Source organism: Salmo salar, chromosome ssa10, assembly GCF_905237065.1.
Source record: "Salmo salar chromosome ssa10, Ssal_v3.1, whole genome shotgun sequence".
Classification (NCBI taxonomy): Eukaryota; Metazoa; Chordata; class Actinopteri; order Salmoniformes; family Salmonidae; genus Salmo; species Salmo salar.
The window spans coordinates 112,254,150-112,273,448 of NC_059451.1; the positions used below are offsets into that span (position 1 = coordinate 112,254,150).

At 43.7% G+C, this 19,299-nt stretch overlaps 1 protein-coding gene across 3 annotated transcripts; it reads right to left on the bottom strand.

Moving 5' to 3' along the window:
- Positions 1-1,921: 1,921 nt before the first annotated feature.
- tes (testis derived transcript (3 LIM domains)) lies at positions 1,922-17,955 on the bottom strand. 3 transcript variants are annotated; one of them, XM_045688444.1, is made up of 8 exons: positions 17,697-17,955; positions 9,946-10,031; positions 8,366-8,745; positions 8,145-8,329; positions 6,691-7,530; positions 5,280-5,495; positions 4,862-5,020; positions 1,922-3,164 (listed from the first exon to the last, which is right to left on the bottom strand). In XM_045688444.1, exons 1-8 carry the CDS (start codon positions 17,721-17,723, stop codon positions 2,973-2,975), a joined length of 2,085 nt encoding a protein of 694 aa, XP_045544400.1. In that variant the 5' UTR covers positions 17,724-17,955; the 3' UTR covers positions 1,922-2,972. The 3 variants fall into 3 exon arrangements, with proteins under 3 accessions (XP_045544400.1, XP_013981124.2, XP_045544399.1); XM_014125649.2 differs by having other exon boundaries at positions 8,145-8,745; XM_045688443.1 differs by having other exon boundaries at positions 8,145-8,745; positions 17,804-17,917.
- Between the last annotated feature and the right edge of the window lie 1,344 nt (positions 17,956-19,299).

Sequence of the window (19,299 nt, forward strand, 5' to 3'; positions counted from 1 at the left end):
TTCTAACCCCCCCCCCTTAAAAGATTTAGATGCACTTTTGTAAAATGGTTGTTCCACTGGATATCATAAGGTGAATGCACCAATTTGTAAGTCGCTCTGGATAAGAGCGTCTGCTAAATGACTTAAATGTAAATGTAATAGCATTTCAAACATTACTCGCTCTGAGACTTGGAGTAGTTGTTCCCCTTGCTCTGCATGGGTAACGCTGCTTCGAGGGTTGCTGTTGTCGATGTGTTCCTGGTTCGAGCCCAGGTAGGAAGCTATACTGTTACACTGGCAATACTAAAGTGCCTATAAGAACATCCAATAGTCAAAGGTATATGAAATACAAATCGTATAGAGAGAAATAGTCCTATATTTCCTATAATAACTACAACCTAAAACTTCTTACCTGGGAATATTGAAGACTCATGTTAAAAGGAACCACCAGCTTTCATTTGTTCTCATGTTCTGAGCAAGGAACTTAAATGTTATCTTTTCTACATGGCACATAATGCCCTTTTACTTTCTTCTCCAACACTTTGTTTTTGCATTATTTAAACCAAATTGAACACGTTTCATTATTTATGAGGCTAAATTGATTTTATTGATGTATTAAGTTAAAATAAGTGTGCATTCAGTATTGTTGTAATTGTCATTATTACAAATATTTTTTAAATGTATCAAAAAAAATAAAAAAATAATACAATTCGGATTAATCGGTAGCGGCGTTGAAAAATCATAAATCGGTTGACCGCTAGTAACATCTCACAGAATGAACTGGCAAATCTGGTGCAGGCCATGAGGAGATGCACTGCAATGCTTAATGCAGCTGGTGGCCACAAGATACTGTTACTTTTGACCCCCCCTTTGTTCAGGGACACATTCATTTTCTGTTAGTCACATCTTTGGAACTTTTTCAGTTTGTCTCAGTTGTTGAATCTTATGTTCATACAAATATTTACACATGTTAAGTTTGCTGAAAATAAAGGCATTAGACAGTGAGAGGACGTTTCATTTTTTGCTGAGTTTACAAACACACACAAACATCAATGACATCATACCTGCTCAGACCTAGCTACTCACACCCCCATCTCCAGAGCCCGCATCACTCTCCACCACATGGTCTCAAACTGCACCATTTTGTTTCTGTCCATGGACCACGAACTTTCAATATTTAGATATTAAAGCATTTGACCTTTCCATTGTGTTAATGGAGGATTGGTTGATTTCCAGTTAAGAAAGATTTAAGATGATTGACGAGAAAAGTATCATCCAACCCATCGGGTATCTCACTGCACCCTCACATGCCATGTCTTGAAATATGCAGATAGATGGATTAAAAGTACATTTATATTGAAAGCACATTCCAATAGGAATATGACATTAAAGGGAATGATTGAACCCCCCCCCCCCCCTCACCACGCACAGACTACTTCATTATATCGTGTTCCCCTGCTATTGTAAGCATATAGCAACAGGTTGCTGTATATGTGAGGAGGTCAGGAGAGGGATAAACCATTCTACTGACTGTAAGCCTAGTGGAGGTAAAACTTCGGCATGGGGAGGAAAGCCATTGTTTTGGTCCGGCGGCCACAAAAGACAATGGACCCTGAGAAAAATGGGGCGTCCTTGAATTGTGCACCACATCCACAAGAGTTGCACTCAGCCTTTTTTTCCGGGGGGGGGGGGCCGTGTCAGAGTTCCCTGTTCCACCCTTGTGAAGTATTGTAGCTGCCACATTAGCCTGCTAGCGACACTGGTCCCTGAGGGGGATTGAGTATGCTAGGTAGGTATGTTGCAAAGTGAAACACACATGCAAGAACATACACACATGAAAGAACACACAACGCAAAGCGTTCAAGTGGTGTGTCGTTAACACCTCTAGCAGTGTTGACTGTTGAAGGTCCCGTCTGCCAGTATGAACCAAGCGGGAGACTAATCATTGCAAAAAACTTTATTAGGTTGTTACAGTGTGAGGAGAAAATATAAAGTGCAAGAGAAATAAAGGAAAGCCAATGGCACTTATTGTGAAGACTGCGAGGGAAACCGATTAATATAAAAGCCTGCAGGAAGGAGAGAAGGCAGTAGATAAGTTGACGCCACAGCGCAGATAACTACTTGACGAATTCTGATCATTTCATTGGTCCTCCAAAGTCCTTTATCATGGTTTTAAGATGTTCTGAAGATATGACATCACCTGCCTTCACATTTCAGTGATGTTGTCCATAATAATGTCACTTGTGAAAACCTGTGTTCACAGGGGTTCTCCAGGACTGTGTTAGAGAGAATCAGTTGGTCACATTGCATAGCGAGGTAGTTACCTACCTGTTACAACACTGAAAGGCTGCTTCCTGCAGAACAGAAATACTGCACATAAAGTATCACATATTGTAATACTATTACACTGCAATTGTTAATCATAATACTGCTTAGAGTTCAGTAGTACATTCTAGAGAGAAAGCAGCAGGATTTGAGAACAACCCAAGGAAGGACACTGTTCTTGTCTACTAATGTTCTGTACTATGTCATGTTTTCTGTGGACCCCAGGAAGAGTAACTGCTGCTGCTTTCGCAACAGCTAATGGAGATCCTGATACAATACCAAAAAAAATACTTGAGTAGACAGAGTTGACAATCATTCATAGCTGCTTTAAACTCAGAAGAAGAAAAGTGTTCTGAAACAAAACTCCAACCAAATGAATCTCAGTAAACAAAGAGGTGGAACAAGACAGTGCATGTAAAGAGAAGATGTAGAGGAGAATCCCGTTAAGACAAAACTAATCAATAGATTTAAGGCATTATTTTCCCCATCCCATCAGGAACTTGGAAACTGAAAATCATTAGCTAAGCTCTTGTGGTCAAGGCTAATTAATAATTCCATTTTAAGACTATTGTTTGTATTCTAGACCAGGCTTAGTTCAAATTACGATTGTGGTTGGGAGGCCGGAGAAGGTTGAGCTGCTGTATGGTACACTGCAGTCACGGTCTTCTCTAGGTCATGGTCTTCTTCTTGCACTCAACAGAGCAGAAGAGCATTCCCTGTATGGCCATGAAGCGCTCTCCAATTAGACACTTAGCACAGCAGGAGCACTGGAAGCACTGAGGCTCAGCGTGCCAGTGGAACTCCCCGTAGGACACGCGCTGGGCCTCGGGCTCCACTGGGTTCTGACAGGCCGTACACACCTGGAGAGAGGAGATGTCTGTTTAAACACACACGTATCTAGCACAGTTACAGTAGAAGTCGGAAGGTTACATCCACTTAGGTTGGAGTCACTAAAATTCATTTTTCAACCACTCCACAAATCTCTTGTTTAACAAACTAAAGTTTTGGCAAGTCGGTTAGGACATCTGCTTTGTGAATGACACGTCATTTTCCCAACAATTGTTTACAGACAGATTATTTCACTGTATCACAATTCCTGTGGGTCAGAAGTTTACATACACTAAGTTGACTGTGCCTTTAAACAGCTTAGAAAACTCCAGAAAATTATGTCATGGCTTTAGAAGCTTCCGATAAGGTAATTGACAAATTGAGTCAATTGGAGGAGTACCTGTGGATGTATTTCAAGGCCTACCTTCAAACTCAGTGCCTCTTTGCTTGACATCATAGTAAAATCAAAAGAACTCAGCCAAGACCTCAGAAGAAAAAAATATTAAAATTGTAGACCTCCACAAGTCTGGTTCATCCTTGGGCACAATTTCCAAACGCCTGAAGGTACCACATTCATCTGCACAAACACCATGGGACCACGCAGCAGTCATACCGCTCAGGAAGGAGACGCGTTCTGTCTCTTAGAGATGAACGTACTTTGGTGTGAAAAGTGCAAATCAATCCCAGAACAGCAGAAAAGGACCTTGAAGATGCTGGAGGAAACGGGTACAAAAGTATCTATATCCACAGTAAAACAAGTCCTATATCGACATAACCTGAAAGGCCGCTCAGCAAGGAAGAAGCCACTGCTCCAAAACCGCCATAAAAAAAGCCAGACTACAGTTTGCAACTGCACAAGGATCGTACTTTTTGGAGAAATGTCCTCGTCTGATGAAACAAAATAGAACTGTTTGGCCATAATGACCATCGTTATGTTTGGAGGAAAAAGGGGGATGCTTGCAAGCCGAAGAACACCATCCCAACCGTGAAGCACGGGGGTGGCAGCATCATGTTGTGGGGGTGCGTTGCTGCAGGAGGGACTGGTGCACTTCACAAAATAGATGGCTTCATGAGGGAGGAAAATTATGTGGATATATTGAAGCAACATCAACACATCAGTCAGGAAGTTAAAGCTTGGTCGCAAATGGGTCTTCCAAATAGACAATGACCCCAAGCATACTTCCAAAGTTGTGACAAAATGGCTTAAGGACAACAAAGCCAAAGTATTGGAGTGGCCATCACAAAGCCCTGACCTCAAATTGTGGGCAGAACTGAAAAAGCGTGTGTGAGCAAGGAGGCCTATAAACCTGACTCAGTTACACCAGCTCTGTCAGGAGGAATGGGCCAAAATTCACCCAACTTATTACGGGAAGCTTGTGGAAGGCTACCCGAAACGTTTGACCCAAGTTAAACAATTTAAAGGCAATGCTACCAAATACTAAACTGGGTAAACTTTTGACCCACTGGGAATGTGATGAAAGAAATAATTCTCTACTATTATTCTGACATTTCTATTCTAAAAATAAAAAAGTGGTGATCCTAACTGACCTAAAACAGGGACTTTTTACTATGATTAAATGTCAGGAATTGTGAAAAATTTAGTTTAAATGTATTTGGTTAAGGTGTGTGTAAACATCCGACTTAAACTGTTTCTCATGAATACAATACACATTGTAGAGGGTATCACCCACATACTGCACGCGCACACACTCTCCCCCTCAGTCCTTACCGCGGCGTGGCTCTTCATGTAGCAGGGCTTGCAGACAGGTTTGTTGTTCTCCATAACGTACGTCTCTCCAGCCAGCACACAGTCACAGTCAAAGCAGCAGAAGTGCTTCAGATGCCAGTTCTGGTCCTCAGCCTGCGTGTACTCATTACTGAAGATCAGCTGCAGACACACAGACAGACCAGGTTAACATGGGGAGGTAGAATTGGGAAAGGATTCTTTTAGTTTTCCTCTCATATTTGAAAATATACTCCAGCTCTGACATTCTTGCTCCACAATGTGTTTAATGGATCTCAAACATATACTCATCACAGCCTCCAGCGCTGGGCTTCTCGCTGTCTCCTTAGTGGAGTCCGTGGTACAGCCGTCCCTTCTTAGCTCACCCCTGACCCCTCTCATCCCTGCCTCCCCAACCCCTCACCTCGTCACAGCCCCCGCAGCGTGGCTTCTCACTGTCTCCGTAGTGGCGTCCGCAGTACAACCGTCCCTTCTTCCAGAAGTAGATCATGTCCACCAGGAGCTCTGAGCAGGTGCAGCACACGAAGCAGGCTGGGTGCCACAGATTGTCATAGCCAGCACGCTCTGCGTACACCGCAGGCTCACCCTGACGCATGGGCAGCTGGCACTGGTGGCACGACTGAAGAAGGGGAATGGGGATAGAAGGAGAAGAGAGGGGAAGGTGAGAAGAGGAAGGAGGAATACAAGAGAAAATACCTTCGTTAGCAATACCCTCACTAAAACAATGGCCCTGTAGCACAGCCTCATCCTGGTATTTTATGCCATTACTTAAACTGCATAATGATGATTATGATTTAAAAAACACTGCCTGACAGCTCCCATAAATCCCAATATTAATTCAGTTGGAATAACTAACTGCATATGGGGAGAGACGGGTAGAAAGACAGACAGGAAGTCTGTAGGGGTTTGCATGAGCCAAAACTCTGTTTAGATGGAAACATTTTTCAGTCACGCTTCAAAACCAGACTAAACAAATCAATATGCAAAACTATTCAAAATGATTCACTCATATTTTCACTTCTGGCTCCATCTTGTGGCCAGTTGAATGTCTGTCCTCATTCTACACTAGTCAACAGTATTCTCTGCTGAGAATATAGATTTCAACTAAAATGTGAGACCGTTCTACATTTCAACTCCAGCATATTTTCCTTGAATATATGGACATTGAATGGGAGCGAGTGACAGAGAGAAAAAAATAAAAAATAATAATAATTAAAAAAAAGAGTGTGCATGCATGAGAGAGAGGTAGAGACCATATCCATGACAAATATACACAATATGAAAAGCTGTTCTAGCATCAGTGACTGGGACATATACTTCATATGAAAGTTAGTTGAAGTATAGTTTGACAACACACGCTTCACTTCTGTTATCAGAGTTCATCTACGGCTCCTCGGAGAGAATCGCTACCTTGTTCAGTCATTCTCTAGTCTCTCTAATCTAATCGTAGCTTCACAAAGCCACGAGTCTGACAGCGAGTCTGACAGCGAGTCTGACAGCGAGTCTGACAGCGAGTCTGACAGCGAGTCTGACAGCGAGTCTGACAGCGAGTCTGACAGCGAGTCTGACAGCAGGGGGGGGTCATATGCTTCCAGGGCTTTTAAAGCCATGAGGAGAGATGGCATAGGAAAGAGACCAAAACTCAGGGAACCAGAATGCACCAACAGTGACTAATCAAAAGGCTCTCTTTAATAGCCATGATGAAGGAAGAGAGAAAGGACATACAGTAGGAAGGAAGGGGACCAAATCTGAGGATAACAACCCACTGTCAGTCGGTCACAATCTCTCACGCTTCAATCTGAGGGTATACTTACGTAGTGTCCACAGGGTCCAGCCAGGTGATCTCCAGGGGCTCCCGGAGTACCCATGGCCCCAGCAGTGGCAGCAGTGCCCATGTCTCCTGGTCCACCTTCTCCTGCCCCAGGGTAACCTCCAGCCCCCATCCCAGGCTGAACCTGTCCCGCTAGTTCGAGTGCACTCCCAGACCCAGGCCTTGTTCGATGACCAGGACCTCCAGGCCCAACGGATCCTCCAGCCCCAACTCCAGGCCCAAAGGCTCCTCCAGCCCCAACTCCAGGCCCAAAGGCTCCTCCAGCCCCAACTCCAGGCCCAAAGGCTCCTCCAGCCCCAACTCCAGGCCCAAAGGCTCCTCCAGCACCAAAGGCTCCCCCAGCCCCAACGGATCCCCCAGGCCCAACTCCAGGCCCAACGGATCCCCCAGGCCCAACTCCAGCCCCAAAGGATCCCCCAGGCCCAACTCCAGCCCCAAAGGATCCCCCAGGCCCAAAGGATCCCCCAGGCCCAACTCCAGGCCCAAAGGATCCCCCAGCCCCAAAGGATCCCCCAGCCCCAACTCCAGGCCCAGCTGGAAGCCCAGGGGCTCCCATGCCTGGCGCTCCCTGTCCTGGTCCTCCCTCCTGACCCATCATCTCCTCAGGCAGCTTGATGTCTCCCACTCCCAGGGCCTCGTCTTTGTACTTGCGGACGTACTGCTGCATCTGTTTCACCTCTGCGGGGGTCAGCTCATGGCACTTGGCCGGATCCTGGTCGTGCTCCGGTAGCTGCACTGCCATCTGTTGCCGGCGGTAGGCTGCACCCTCCGTGCCCGCTATGGGACGCCTCTCTGGGGGCAGGAGCTCGATGTAGCGGACCGCCTGACGGTCAATTGGAGAGCAGAGGAGAGATATTTAGGACTTTGTTAATTAAGAAAGTAGAAGAGAGAGCGAGGGAAAGACATGAAGAGAGAAGATGGAGAAAACAATGGACAAAAAAATTAGGAAAAGGAAAGAGGGAGGAAGAGTCAGAGGAACAAACAGAGAGAAAGTGAAAACAAAAAGATAGAGATACAGAGAGAGGCAGTGAAGATCTAACTCAGTTTTCCCTGGGCTTGTGACTAAAATTAAGCCGTGTTGAGGTGCTGATCTTGTTAAGGGAGAGAGTGGGAGAGGCAGCCAGCTGTTATAGGACATCTTACAACCTCTCCCTAACTACCACTACTTAACACATACTTGTTGAGGGATATGAAGAGATACAAAGTGTGACCTCTAGTGAACAGTCTGTTTCTAGTGATTAGATCAGACAACCTACTAACATTTGTTTTTTACTAGGCTAGGCCATGATGACATTCCTTACAGAAACCAAGGAAACAATACTGGCAAAGTTCTTCCAGACCGGTGTTCTCAACCCTGGGATTATCATAGGTATTCTAATTCAATGATACAGTAGTTATGCTGTTATGTTACTAAAGAAAGTGTAGTTATACCCTTACCATGTACTGTTTCACCCCTGGAGGAGCCCACTCGTAGGTGACAGACTTCATGGGCACGGCATCCTTCCTGACTGGTACGACATTGGCTGACACAGCAGTGGCTCTGATTGCCCCAGGTTTGGGCATGGTAGCGGGTCCAGCCCCAGCTCCAGTCCCAGCTCCAACTCCAGCCCCGGTTCCAGCACCATAGCCAGCCCCAACTCCAGCCCCAGTCCCAGCACCATAGCCAGCCCCGGTCCCAGCACCATAGCCAGTCCCAACCCCAACTCCAGCCCCGGACCCAGCCCCATAGCCAGCTCCAGCCCCGGACCCACAGCCAGCTCCAGCACCATAGCCAGCTCCATCACCATAGCCAGCATTGGCTGGCACATTGTGGGCAGACTGGGGACTGTATGGAACAGCGGTTCCTGATATGGGGCTGGCAGAGATGGAGAAGGTGACCTGGTTGCCCTTGTACGTGGGTACACCGTCGGTTTTGAGCTTGGCAATGAGGCCAGTGTACTTGGTATCCTCGAACAGCTTGCCCACCTTCCTGTTATCATCTGAGTTCATCTGCACATCGTGGTCCGTAAGCCCACACTTACAGTTCCGGCAGATCTTTCTGTGATGGGAAAGTCAATGGGGAATAGGTTAGACTACACGTATGGTTGGGTCTAAGTACTCTCAAAAATGTCTAGGTTTCCTTTATGATCATCTAACCAGGAAAAGCTCTACCAACTGGGCACAGACTTGAATTCAATATCTATTCCACGTTGGTTCAATAACATTTACATTTAAGTCATTTAGCAGACGCTCTTATCCAGAGCGACTTACAACATTATATTGATATGACGTGAAAACAATGTTCAACCAGCGTGTGGCCAGTAGGTAGGCCATACAGCCCTGAAACTCATCGCTGAACCTCCACTGCTTTTAAAAATATATATATGGTTTCCTTCTAATCAGGGACTGATTTAGACCTGGGACACCAGGTGCATGCAATTATCAGGTAGAACAGAAAACCAGCAGGCGTCGGACCTTAGGGTAAGAGTTGAGTACACCTGCCCTATAGCGTAAAGCAAGTCAAAGGACCAGGCGTTTAGATAGATACCCTATTGCTTTAACATCTTTTCAGATCAGTGGTCATGGAAGAGAAGAGGAATAGGAAATATTCATGACTTTTGGGAAACAGTCACAAGCTTGTGAGTAAGCGGAGTTGTGGGAGGCAGGATACTGGACAAGTGAGGTCACCAAACTTCTGCTAAGGTGGGATGAGTGATGTCGTCACCTTAGGATCAAATAACACAGAATATCTTTCCTGTTCCGTTCTTATTTCCAGACTGGACTTGCCCTGCATGCCTGACCATGACCAAGATGGAAGGAATTGTGGCAGTTAGGTGTTGCCATAGTAACTGGCCACTGAAGTAGGCACCTGTTGTGATGTCTTCAGGAAAGCTAGCTGAGTGTGGATAATTGTCGGGGGAAGCAGGAATGCTGGCTTGACGTGAGAGGACAGTGGGGGACAACTATTTTCATGAGGCATTGGTCCAGATAAAGACTGCATTGTAAGTCCAGAATTCAGACAGGAAGTCATAGTAATGTAGGACATTTCAGTTCATTCAAATTTAAGAGCACAAAAACTGTAATAGTAGACAACAATGATCGGGTGCAACATGCTTTCAGGGCCTGTGGCTTTCCCTGTTGTTGTGGAGCTAAGAGAAAATAAGCATTGTTGTTGTCCCCACCGCGTCTGGTTTATCTTGAATTCAATATATTAAAAATGATAATAAGTACACAGCAGAGACAACAATACAGTACAAACCTCCAGAAGTGTAGCTCAAAGCCCTCACACTTGTCCTTGCATTTCAGACACGCCGCTCCGGCGCCGATCTCGTGGCCCAGGGTCATCTGCCAACAGACAGAACACAGCACATTAATTATATTAACAGACGCACGCGGTCTTGAGAAATGACTTCATACCAGCCAGGGCTTTTTACTGTAGTTCATATGGTGCAGTCACTATTTAGGCTTAACTGTTTTTGGGATGGCCTTTTCAAATACCCTCGTTAGCAGAATCTGTAATGTTCTGTTGGTGTACAGCGTCACCTTGACGTTTGCATATAAAACAGGCCTAACAACAAATTTGAAAAAACTGAAACTGATGTCCCGTTAATCCCTAATCCCCCCTCAGATATATTCCAGATTTGATGCGTCAAGCAACAGCCTACTTTTCTCAACCATTCTGCATGCATTCTCTTCTGTTCTGATTCATTTACCTCCAGTGCCTATTTTGGATGATAGGCTACTTGCCAACTAAACAAGACTCACTACGCTATAGGCCTAATTCCAGAGTTTATTGTCAAAAGCGCATACTGTAGAATCCCCTTCATTCGTATGACTCAGACTAACTTCTCTACTTCAAACACCAGTGTTGTCCGTCTTGCACGTCACTGCTGTTTGAGCCCTTATACGGTCAAGTAATCCACAATGCTGAAAGAGAGCCCCTCTCCAGGGTTGCATCCCAAATGGCACCCTTTTCCCTATACAGTGCCCTATGGGCCCTGGTCAAAAGTAGTGCACTACATAGGGATTAGGGTGCCATTTGGGACGCAAAAAAATACTCCCCTGTTTGATGAAGGCCGTTTTTGGCTCAGGGAGCCCTGAAAGTGGAGCAGTGAGCCCCCCTCGGCCTTTGGGAATGAGCAGCCGGCCTCTACAGAGGAATGCCAAGCTCAAGCCCGACTAGAGCTTATAAGACCATGACCTGTAGATAATATTTACATTAACCATCACCCCTTTTTCTCCACTTAAAGCTGCAATATGCCACTTTTTGGGCGATCTGACAAAATTCACATAGAAATGTGTGTTATAGTACAGGTCTGTTGTTCTAATAGAAAGCAAGTCTAAGAAGCGGTAGATCTGTTCTGTGCGCCATTTCTATACGTCTCTTACTTTCGGTTTGGTGCACCAGCTTCAAACAGCTGAAAATACAATATTTTTGGTTATGGAAAATATATTTCACAGGGGTTTAGATGGTACAATGATACTACACTATAGTTGCTTGTTTTGTCACAAACTGAAATTAGGCGAACTATTAGAATTTTATCAACCAGGAAATGGCGGAGAGATTTCTGCATAGTGCATCTTTAAGAATAGTAAATGATTATAAAGAAAGGGAAGCCTAGCTATTGGTGAGTCAGACATACAGTTGAAGTCAGAAGTTTACATAGACTTAGGTTGGCGTCATTAAAACTCCTTTTTCAACCACTCCACAAATTTCTTGTTAACAAACCATAGTATTGGCAAGTTGTGCATGACAAGTAATTTTCCCACAATTGTTCACAGATTATTTCTCTTATAATTCACTGTATCACAATTCCAGTGGGTCAGAAGTTTACATACACTAAATTGACTACCTTTAAACAGCTTGGAAAATTCCAGAAAATTATGTCATGCTTTTAGAAGCTTCTGATAACTCAAATGATGTCAATTAGCCTAATTGGAGGTGTACCTGTGGATGTATTTCAAGGCCTACCTTCAAACTCAGTGCCTCTTTGCTTGACATCATGACAAAAATCAAAAGAAATCAAACAATAGTACGCAAGTATAAACACCATGGGACCACGCAGCCGTCATACTGCTCAGGAAGGCGATGCGTTCTGTCTCCTTGAGATTAACATACTTTGGTGTGAAAAGTGCAAATCAATCCTAGAACAGCAAAGGACCTTGTGAAGATGCTGGAGGAAACGGGTACAAAAGTATCTATATCCACAAATAAAACGAGTCCTATATCGACATAACCTGAAAGGCCCTTCAGCAAGGAAGAAGCCACTGCTCCAAAACCGCCATAAAAGAATAAAAATAAAATACAGACTACAGTTTGCAACTGCAAATGGGGTCCCCCCCCCCTTTAAAAGATTTAGATGCACTATTGTAAAGTGGTTGTTCCACTGGATATCATAAGGTGAATGCACCAATTTGTAAGTCGCTCTGGATAAGAGCGTCTGCTAAATGACTTAAATGTAAATGTCAAAGATGGTACTTCTTGGAGAAATGTCCTCTGGTCTGATGAAACAAAAATAGAACTGTTTGGCCATAATGACCATCGTTATGTTTGGAGGAGAAAGGGGATGCTTGCAAGCCGAAGAACACCATCCCAAACGTGAAGCACGGGGATGGCAGCATCATGTTGTGGGGGTGCTTTGCTGCAGGAGGGACTGGTGCACTTCAAAATAGATGTCATCATGAGGTGGAAAATGATGTGGATATATTGAAGCAACATCTCAAGACATCAGTCAGGAAGTTAAAGCTTGGTCGAAAATGGGTCTTCCAAATGGACAATGACCTCAAGCATACTCGCTCTCGTTGGCTGGCCCTCGCTTCATACTCGTCGCCAAACCCACTGGCTCCAGGTCATCTACAAGACCCTGCTAGGTAAAGTCCCCCCTTATGTCCATTCACTGGTCACCATAGCAGCACCCACATGTAGCGCTCCAGCAGATATCTCTCTCTGGTCACCCCCAAAGCCAATTCCTCCTTTGGCCGTCTCTCCTTCCAGTTCTCTGCTGCCAATGACTGGAACGAACTACAAAAATCTCTGAAACTGGAAACACTCATCTCCCTCACTAGCTTTAAGCACCAGCTGTCAGAGCAGCTCACAGATTACTGCACCTGTACATAGCCCATCTATAATTTATCCCAAACAACTACCTCTTCCCCTACTGTATTTATTTATTCAGCTCCTTTGCACCCCATTATTTCTACTTTGCACTTTCTTCCACTACAAATCTACCATTCCAGTGTTTTACTTGCTATATTGTATTTACTTTGCCTTTACCTCCCTTATATCACCTCATTTGCTCACATTGTATGTAGACTTATTTTTCTACTGTATTATTGACTGTATGATTGTTTTACTCCATTTAACTGTGTTGTTGTATGTGTCGAACTGCTTTGCTTTACCTTGGCCAGGTCGCAATTGTAAATGAGAACTTGTTCTCAACTTGCCTACCTGGTTGAATAAAAGGTGAAATAAAATTAAAATAAATACTCCAAAGTTGTGGAAAATGGCTTCAGGACAACAAAGTCAAGGTATTGGAGTGGCCATCACAAAGTTCTGACCTCAATCCCATAGAACATTTGTGGGCAAAACTGAAAAAGCATGTGCGAGCAAGGAGGCCTACAAACCTGACTCAGTTACACCTGCTATGTCAGGAGGAATGGGCCAAAATTCACCCAACTTATTGTGGGAAGCTAGTGGAAATCTACCTAAGTTAAACAATTTAAAAGGTCATGTTACCAAATACTAATTGAGTGTGTGTAAACTTCTGACCCACTGGGAATGTGATGAAAGAAATAAAAGCTGAAATATCACTACTATTATTCTGACATTTCACATTCTTAAAATAAAGTGGTGATCCTAACTGACCTAAGACAGGGAATTTTTACTAGGATTAAATGTCAGGAATTGTGAAAAACTGAGTTAAAATGTATTTAGCTAAGGTGTATGTAAACTTCCAACTGTAAGGCTCTGCAGTGTCCATCTCATCTTCTGTATTCAGAAGTCCAAACAGCCTTGCTTGCTTCATCTCTTCTGAATATACACTGCTCAAAAAAATAAAGGGAACACTAAAATAACACATCCTAGATCTGAACGAATGAAATAATCTTATTAAATACTTTTTTCTTTACATAGTTGAATGTGCTGACAAAAATAAAAATAATCATAAATAAATTTACAAAAAATAAAAAAAATCACAACAAAAACAAACCAAAAAAATCAATGGAAATCCAATTTATCAACCCATGGAGGTCTGGATTTGGAGTCACACTCAAAATAAAAGTGGAAAACCACACTACAGGCTGATCCAACTTTGATGTCATTAAAACAAGTCAAAATGAGGCTCAGTAGTGTGTGTGGCCTCCACGTGCCTGTATGACCTCCCTACAACGCCTGGGCATGCTCCTGATGAGGTGGCGGATGGTCTCCTGAGAGACTCCTCCCAGACCTGGACTAAAGCATCCGCCAACTCCTGGACAGTCTGTGGTGCAACGTGGCGTTGGTGGATAGAGCGAGACATGATGTCCCAGATGTGCTCAATTGGATTCAGGTCTGGGGAACGGGCGGGCCAGTCCATAGCATCAATGCCTTCCTCTTGCAGGAACTGCTGACACACTCCAGCCACATGAGGTCTAGCATTGTCTTGCATTAGGAGGAACCCAGGGCCAACCTCACCAGCATATGGTCTCACAAGGTGTCTGAGGATCTCATCTCGGTACCTAATGGCAGTCAGGCTACCTCTGGCGAGCACATGGAGGGCTGTGCAGCCCCCCAAAGAAATGCCACCCCACACCATGACTGACCCACCGCCAAACCGGTCATGCTGGAGGATGTTGCAGGCAGCAGAACGTTCTCCACGTTGTCTCCAGACTCTGTCACATGTGCTCAGTGTGAACCTGCTTTCATCTGTGAAGAGCACAGGGCGCCAGTGGCGAATTTGCCAATCTTGGTGTTCTCTGGCAAATGCCAAACGTCCTACACGGTGTTGGGCTGTAAGCACAACCCCCACCTGTGGACGTCGGGCCCTCATGGAGTCTGTTTCTGACCGTTTGAGCAGACACATGCACATTTGTGGCCTGCTGGAGGTCATTTTGCAGGGCTCTGGCAGTGCTCCTCCTGCTCCTCCTTGCACAAAGGCAGAGGTAGCGGTCCTGCTGCTGTGTTGTTGCCCTCCTACGGCCTCCTCCACGTCTCCTGATGTACTGGCCTGTCTCCTGGTAGCGCCTCCATGCTCTGGACACTACGCTGACAGACACAGCAAACCTTCTTGCCACAGCTCGCATTGATGTGCCATCCTGGATGAGCTGCACTACCTGAGCCACTTGTGTGGGTTGTAGACTCCGTCTCATGCTACCACTAGAGTGAAAGCACTGCCAGCATTCAAAAGTGATCAAAACATCAGCCAGGAAGCATTGGAACTGAGAAGTGGTCTGGTCACCACCTGCAGAACCACTCCTTTATTGGGGGTGTCTTGCTAACTGCCTATAATTGCCACCTGTTGTCTATTCAATTTGCACAACAGCATGTGAAATGTATTGTCAATCAGTGTTGCTTCCTAAGTGGACAGTTTGATTTCACAGAAGTGTCATTGACTTGGAGTTACATTGTGTTGTTTAAGTGTTCCCTTTATTTTTTTGAGCAGTAAAAAAAAGATAAATATATATATATATATATATATATAATAATAACATAAATAAATAAAAGTGAACTGAAATATATATAAAAAAGTAACATGAAACAATTTCAAAGATTTTACCGAGTTACAGTTCATAAGGAAATCAGACAACTGAAATAAATGAGGCCCTAATCTATGGATTTCATATGACTGGGAATACAGATATGCATCTGTTGGTCAGATATGCATCTGTTGGTCAGATATGCATCTGTAGGGGTGTGGATCAGGAAACCAGTCAGTATCTGGTGACCACCATGCACAAATGCAATTGTGTTTGTTGTCCATAGCTTATGCCTGCCCATACCATAACCCCACCACGGGGCACTCTGTTCACAATGTTGACATCAGCAAAATGCTCGCCCACACAACACCATACACGCTGCCATCTGCCCAGTACAGTTGAAACCGGGATTAATCTGTAAAGAGCACACTTCATCATGCCAGTGGACATCGAAGGTGAACATTTTCCCACTGAAGTCGGTGACAACGCCAAACTGCAGTCAGGTCAAGACCCTGGTGAGGACAACAAGCACACAGATGATCTTCCCGGAGTCAGTTTGTGCAGAAATTCTTCAGGTTGTGCAAACCCACAGTTTCATCAGCTGTCAGGGTGGCTGGTCTCAGATGATCCCGCAGGTGAAGAAGCCGGATGTGGAGGTCCTGGGCTGGCGTGGTTACACGTGGTCTGTGGTTGTGAGGCCGGTTGGACATACTGCAAAATTCTCTAAAACAACGTTGGAGGCGGATTACGGTAGAGAAATTAACATTCAATTATCTGGCAACAGTTCTGATGGACATCCCTGCAGTCAGCATGCCAATTTCACACTCCCTCAAAACTTGAGACATCTGTAGAATTGTGTTGTGTGACCAAACTGCACATTTCAGAGTGTCCTTTTATTGTCCCCAGCACAAGGTGCACCTATGTAATGATCATGCCTTTTAAATCAGGTTCTTGATATGCCACACCTGTCAGGTGGATGGATTATCTCGGCAAGGGAGAAATGTTCACTAACAGGGATGTAAAGAAATAATTCACAACATTTGAGAGAAATAAGCTTTTTGTGCATATAGAAAATTTCAGGGATCTTTCATTTCAGCTCATGAAACACAGGACCAACACTTTACATGTTGTGTTTATATTTGTGTTCAGTATAAATTGTGAACGTTTCCTTAAACTTCTAGGGAACACCCTAGAAGCCTCTCTTCCCAGAAGCCCATTAGGGAGATAATCACTTTAGGATACTGATTAATAAAGATAGATAAGAGTGGACTAGAGCCATATACATGTAAATAAAGCTAACGACATATGTTATAGCAATCTGTCGTAGATGATGTAGCATGCAGCCATTGGTTGATGCATGCAAAGTCTGATCAAGGGAACATGACCAATGACACATTGCCATGAGGTGTCTCAGGTTGACAAGGGAAAGTAGCCACAGTCCAGAAAATCTGAATTTCAAATGTCATATGATTTTATGAGCAAGGGCCCAAATAAATCTTGAGAACTTGATGCCTTCAGAATGCATTAACAGAGTTATATTATTGACAGAATCTTTGAAGATAATCGAGCAGACATAATCAAAACAAGTAGTTTTCTTTGATCAAAGGTCATTAGCAGTTTGACACAATTATCGGGGACTCACATTTATGATTAGTGATCTAGTAATTATCGCGGCTTCACGCTGGTAATCTACTGAATCTTAAAGGCCATTACTGCGACGCTTTCCCTTTGTACAAGCGCGTGGACCTTGATGATAGCTGACAGATAAGGGCTGGAATCATGGAGCCCCCACTCCACTCTCATGCCTTAATCTCTCTTAAGCTCTTGACAGTTGAATTAACAGAGAATGGTCCTTTGTTATAATGCTATAAATACAATTGAGTGACTCAATCGACGTAGTAGTTAGGTGCTTTGTTGTATCTAAACGATGCTGTCTGCTGCATCAGACCGGTATCATTGAAGTGTGGTCGCGCGTGGGAGACAGGACGGGACGTCCGTCCTCATCTTCAGAATCAGATTATTGAAACATGATATTAAGAGAAAGTCACCAATGGTTATGATGCGAACAATGTCAATACATATTAGGCCAACTACGGGTTTGTTATATTTGATAAACTGACCTTGCACAGAAGCAAGAAGTTCGACGGTTCTAGCAATTGGCTACATATTGCTAACACATCTAGTATTTTACAGTCAAAGGTAGTCTATGTAACAAAAGTTACTGGCTTTAATGACAGAACGAGCCATCTACCTTGCTGACTTTGCTAGTTTGTAGGATACACCTCTAAGGGCGTTGCCATGTCTTATCTGGAACTATACACAGGCATGAGGACTTACCTTCTTGATTTCCTTTTCTACCTCCATTTTCAGTCCCCCGCTGTAGGCTATGCTGGTTTAGACCCGAAGTAAACTTTCAAAGTAAACACACAAAAACTTGGACTCACTTTACGTTGGCACTTATCTTTACAGACACAACCGAGAGTTCATCGATTTTACTCTGCCACCACTTCTTCCGGAACGGTCCCGTTCATTGCTTTGTTACTATGAAAAGCTTCCGCTATCTACAAATTCTTCAACTCTGGACCAATTGGAATTGAGTGAGCAACCAATAAAGTACAGGACAGCCAATCATCGTTTAGCAAGGGGGGGCTCCTCAACAATAAAACAAAAATGAATGAACATGTAAACTACAGTAGTCTATAGGTTAATCCTTTCAAAGCTGTTTTGTTGGGTGTGGCTGTATTGGTTCTGGTGGAGCAAATATATTAGGCAGTCATGAGCCTATTGTTGTTAGTGTTTACTCTCAGTGTACATACTATTTACAATTAAATGTGTCCTCTTACAGTATATGCTGATCGTTTTGGGGGGATATTTGACCACATACCAGACAGAGGAGCAGCGACTTGGTATTAACATTTATTAAATGTATCTGTCGTGTGCAACACATTTCACATTTATGACAGAGATTAATAGTATGTCTGCCACACAGATTATACATCAACCCTCTGGTTGATTGGTTGAGTCTTGACACAGTCATGGATAGCAGCTGCATTTACTGTATAGTCATCCCTCCCAATCTTAAACCTGCACATACTTATCATGCAGATGCAGGAAGTGTGTGTTAATGATGTGGTTTAGACATCCTACGTCATGTGCATCTGTTTTGCTGTCCTTTTTAAAAGAAGGCCTTGGGTGTTTCACAGCTTGTGGCCTTGTGTAACCATGTTACAGACAAACTGCAAAACAGATGTGTATCTAGGTAACTGTATAAATAATCATAAAATCATCATTAGGGGATGATTTGTGTAATTTATCAAACTCATGATAAATTCAAATGTAATTTATTTTAATGCAGGCATGATTTTGTATGCCCTGTCTTTGCCAGTTGGTATGCAGAATAATCTTGCATGTGAGAGAGAAAAAATAACTACAAAACAAAATATTGTTTGACAAAATAAGGTCAAGGTTCAAATGCATTCTAACAGGATTTTGTGAGCAGTGCTACTTGATAAATGTATTGCTGTCTTTTAGACAAATGTATTGTGGGTGTGCCTGTCTGTAAGTTAATGATTTACTTCTAGATATGGAAAAACCAACATGTACAGTATCTTTAATCTGTCATTCTTGTTATCAGCTCGATTGCATAAAATAGACTACAGTTACCCTTTTTAGAACATGCACAGAGGAGGGAGGGCAGAGAGATCTGGTAGTGCATACTGTTTCAGTCTCAAATGAGAGGGCCTATATCAACCAAACACGTAGCCTAAATGTAATTTAACAGTTTGTCAAATGATGTCTTAATAATTCAACTGCCTTCCCAGAAAACAATGAATGTTCCTACCTCTTACAGCATTCCTACAGTAGACACCAAATAGAACCTTTCAATTCAATCTGCCAAGAGGAAAAATAATTTGACAAGTGATATTTTGAAAGCAAGCAG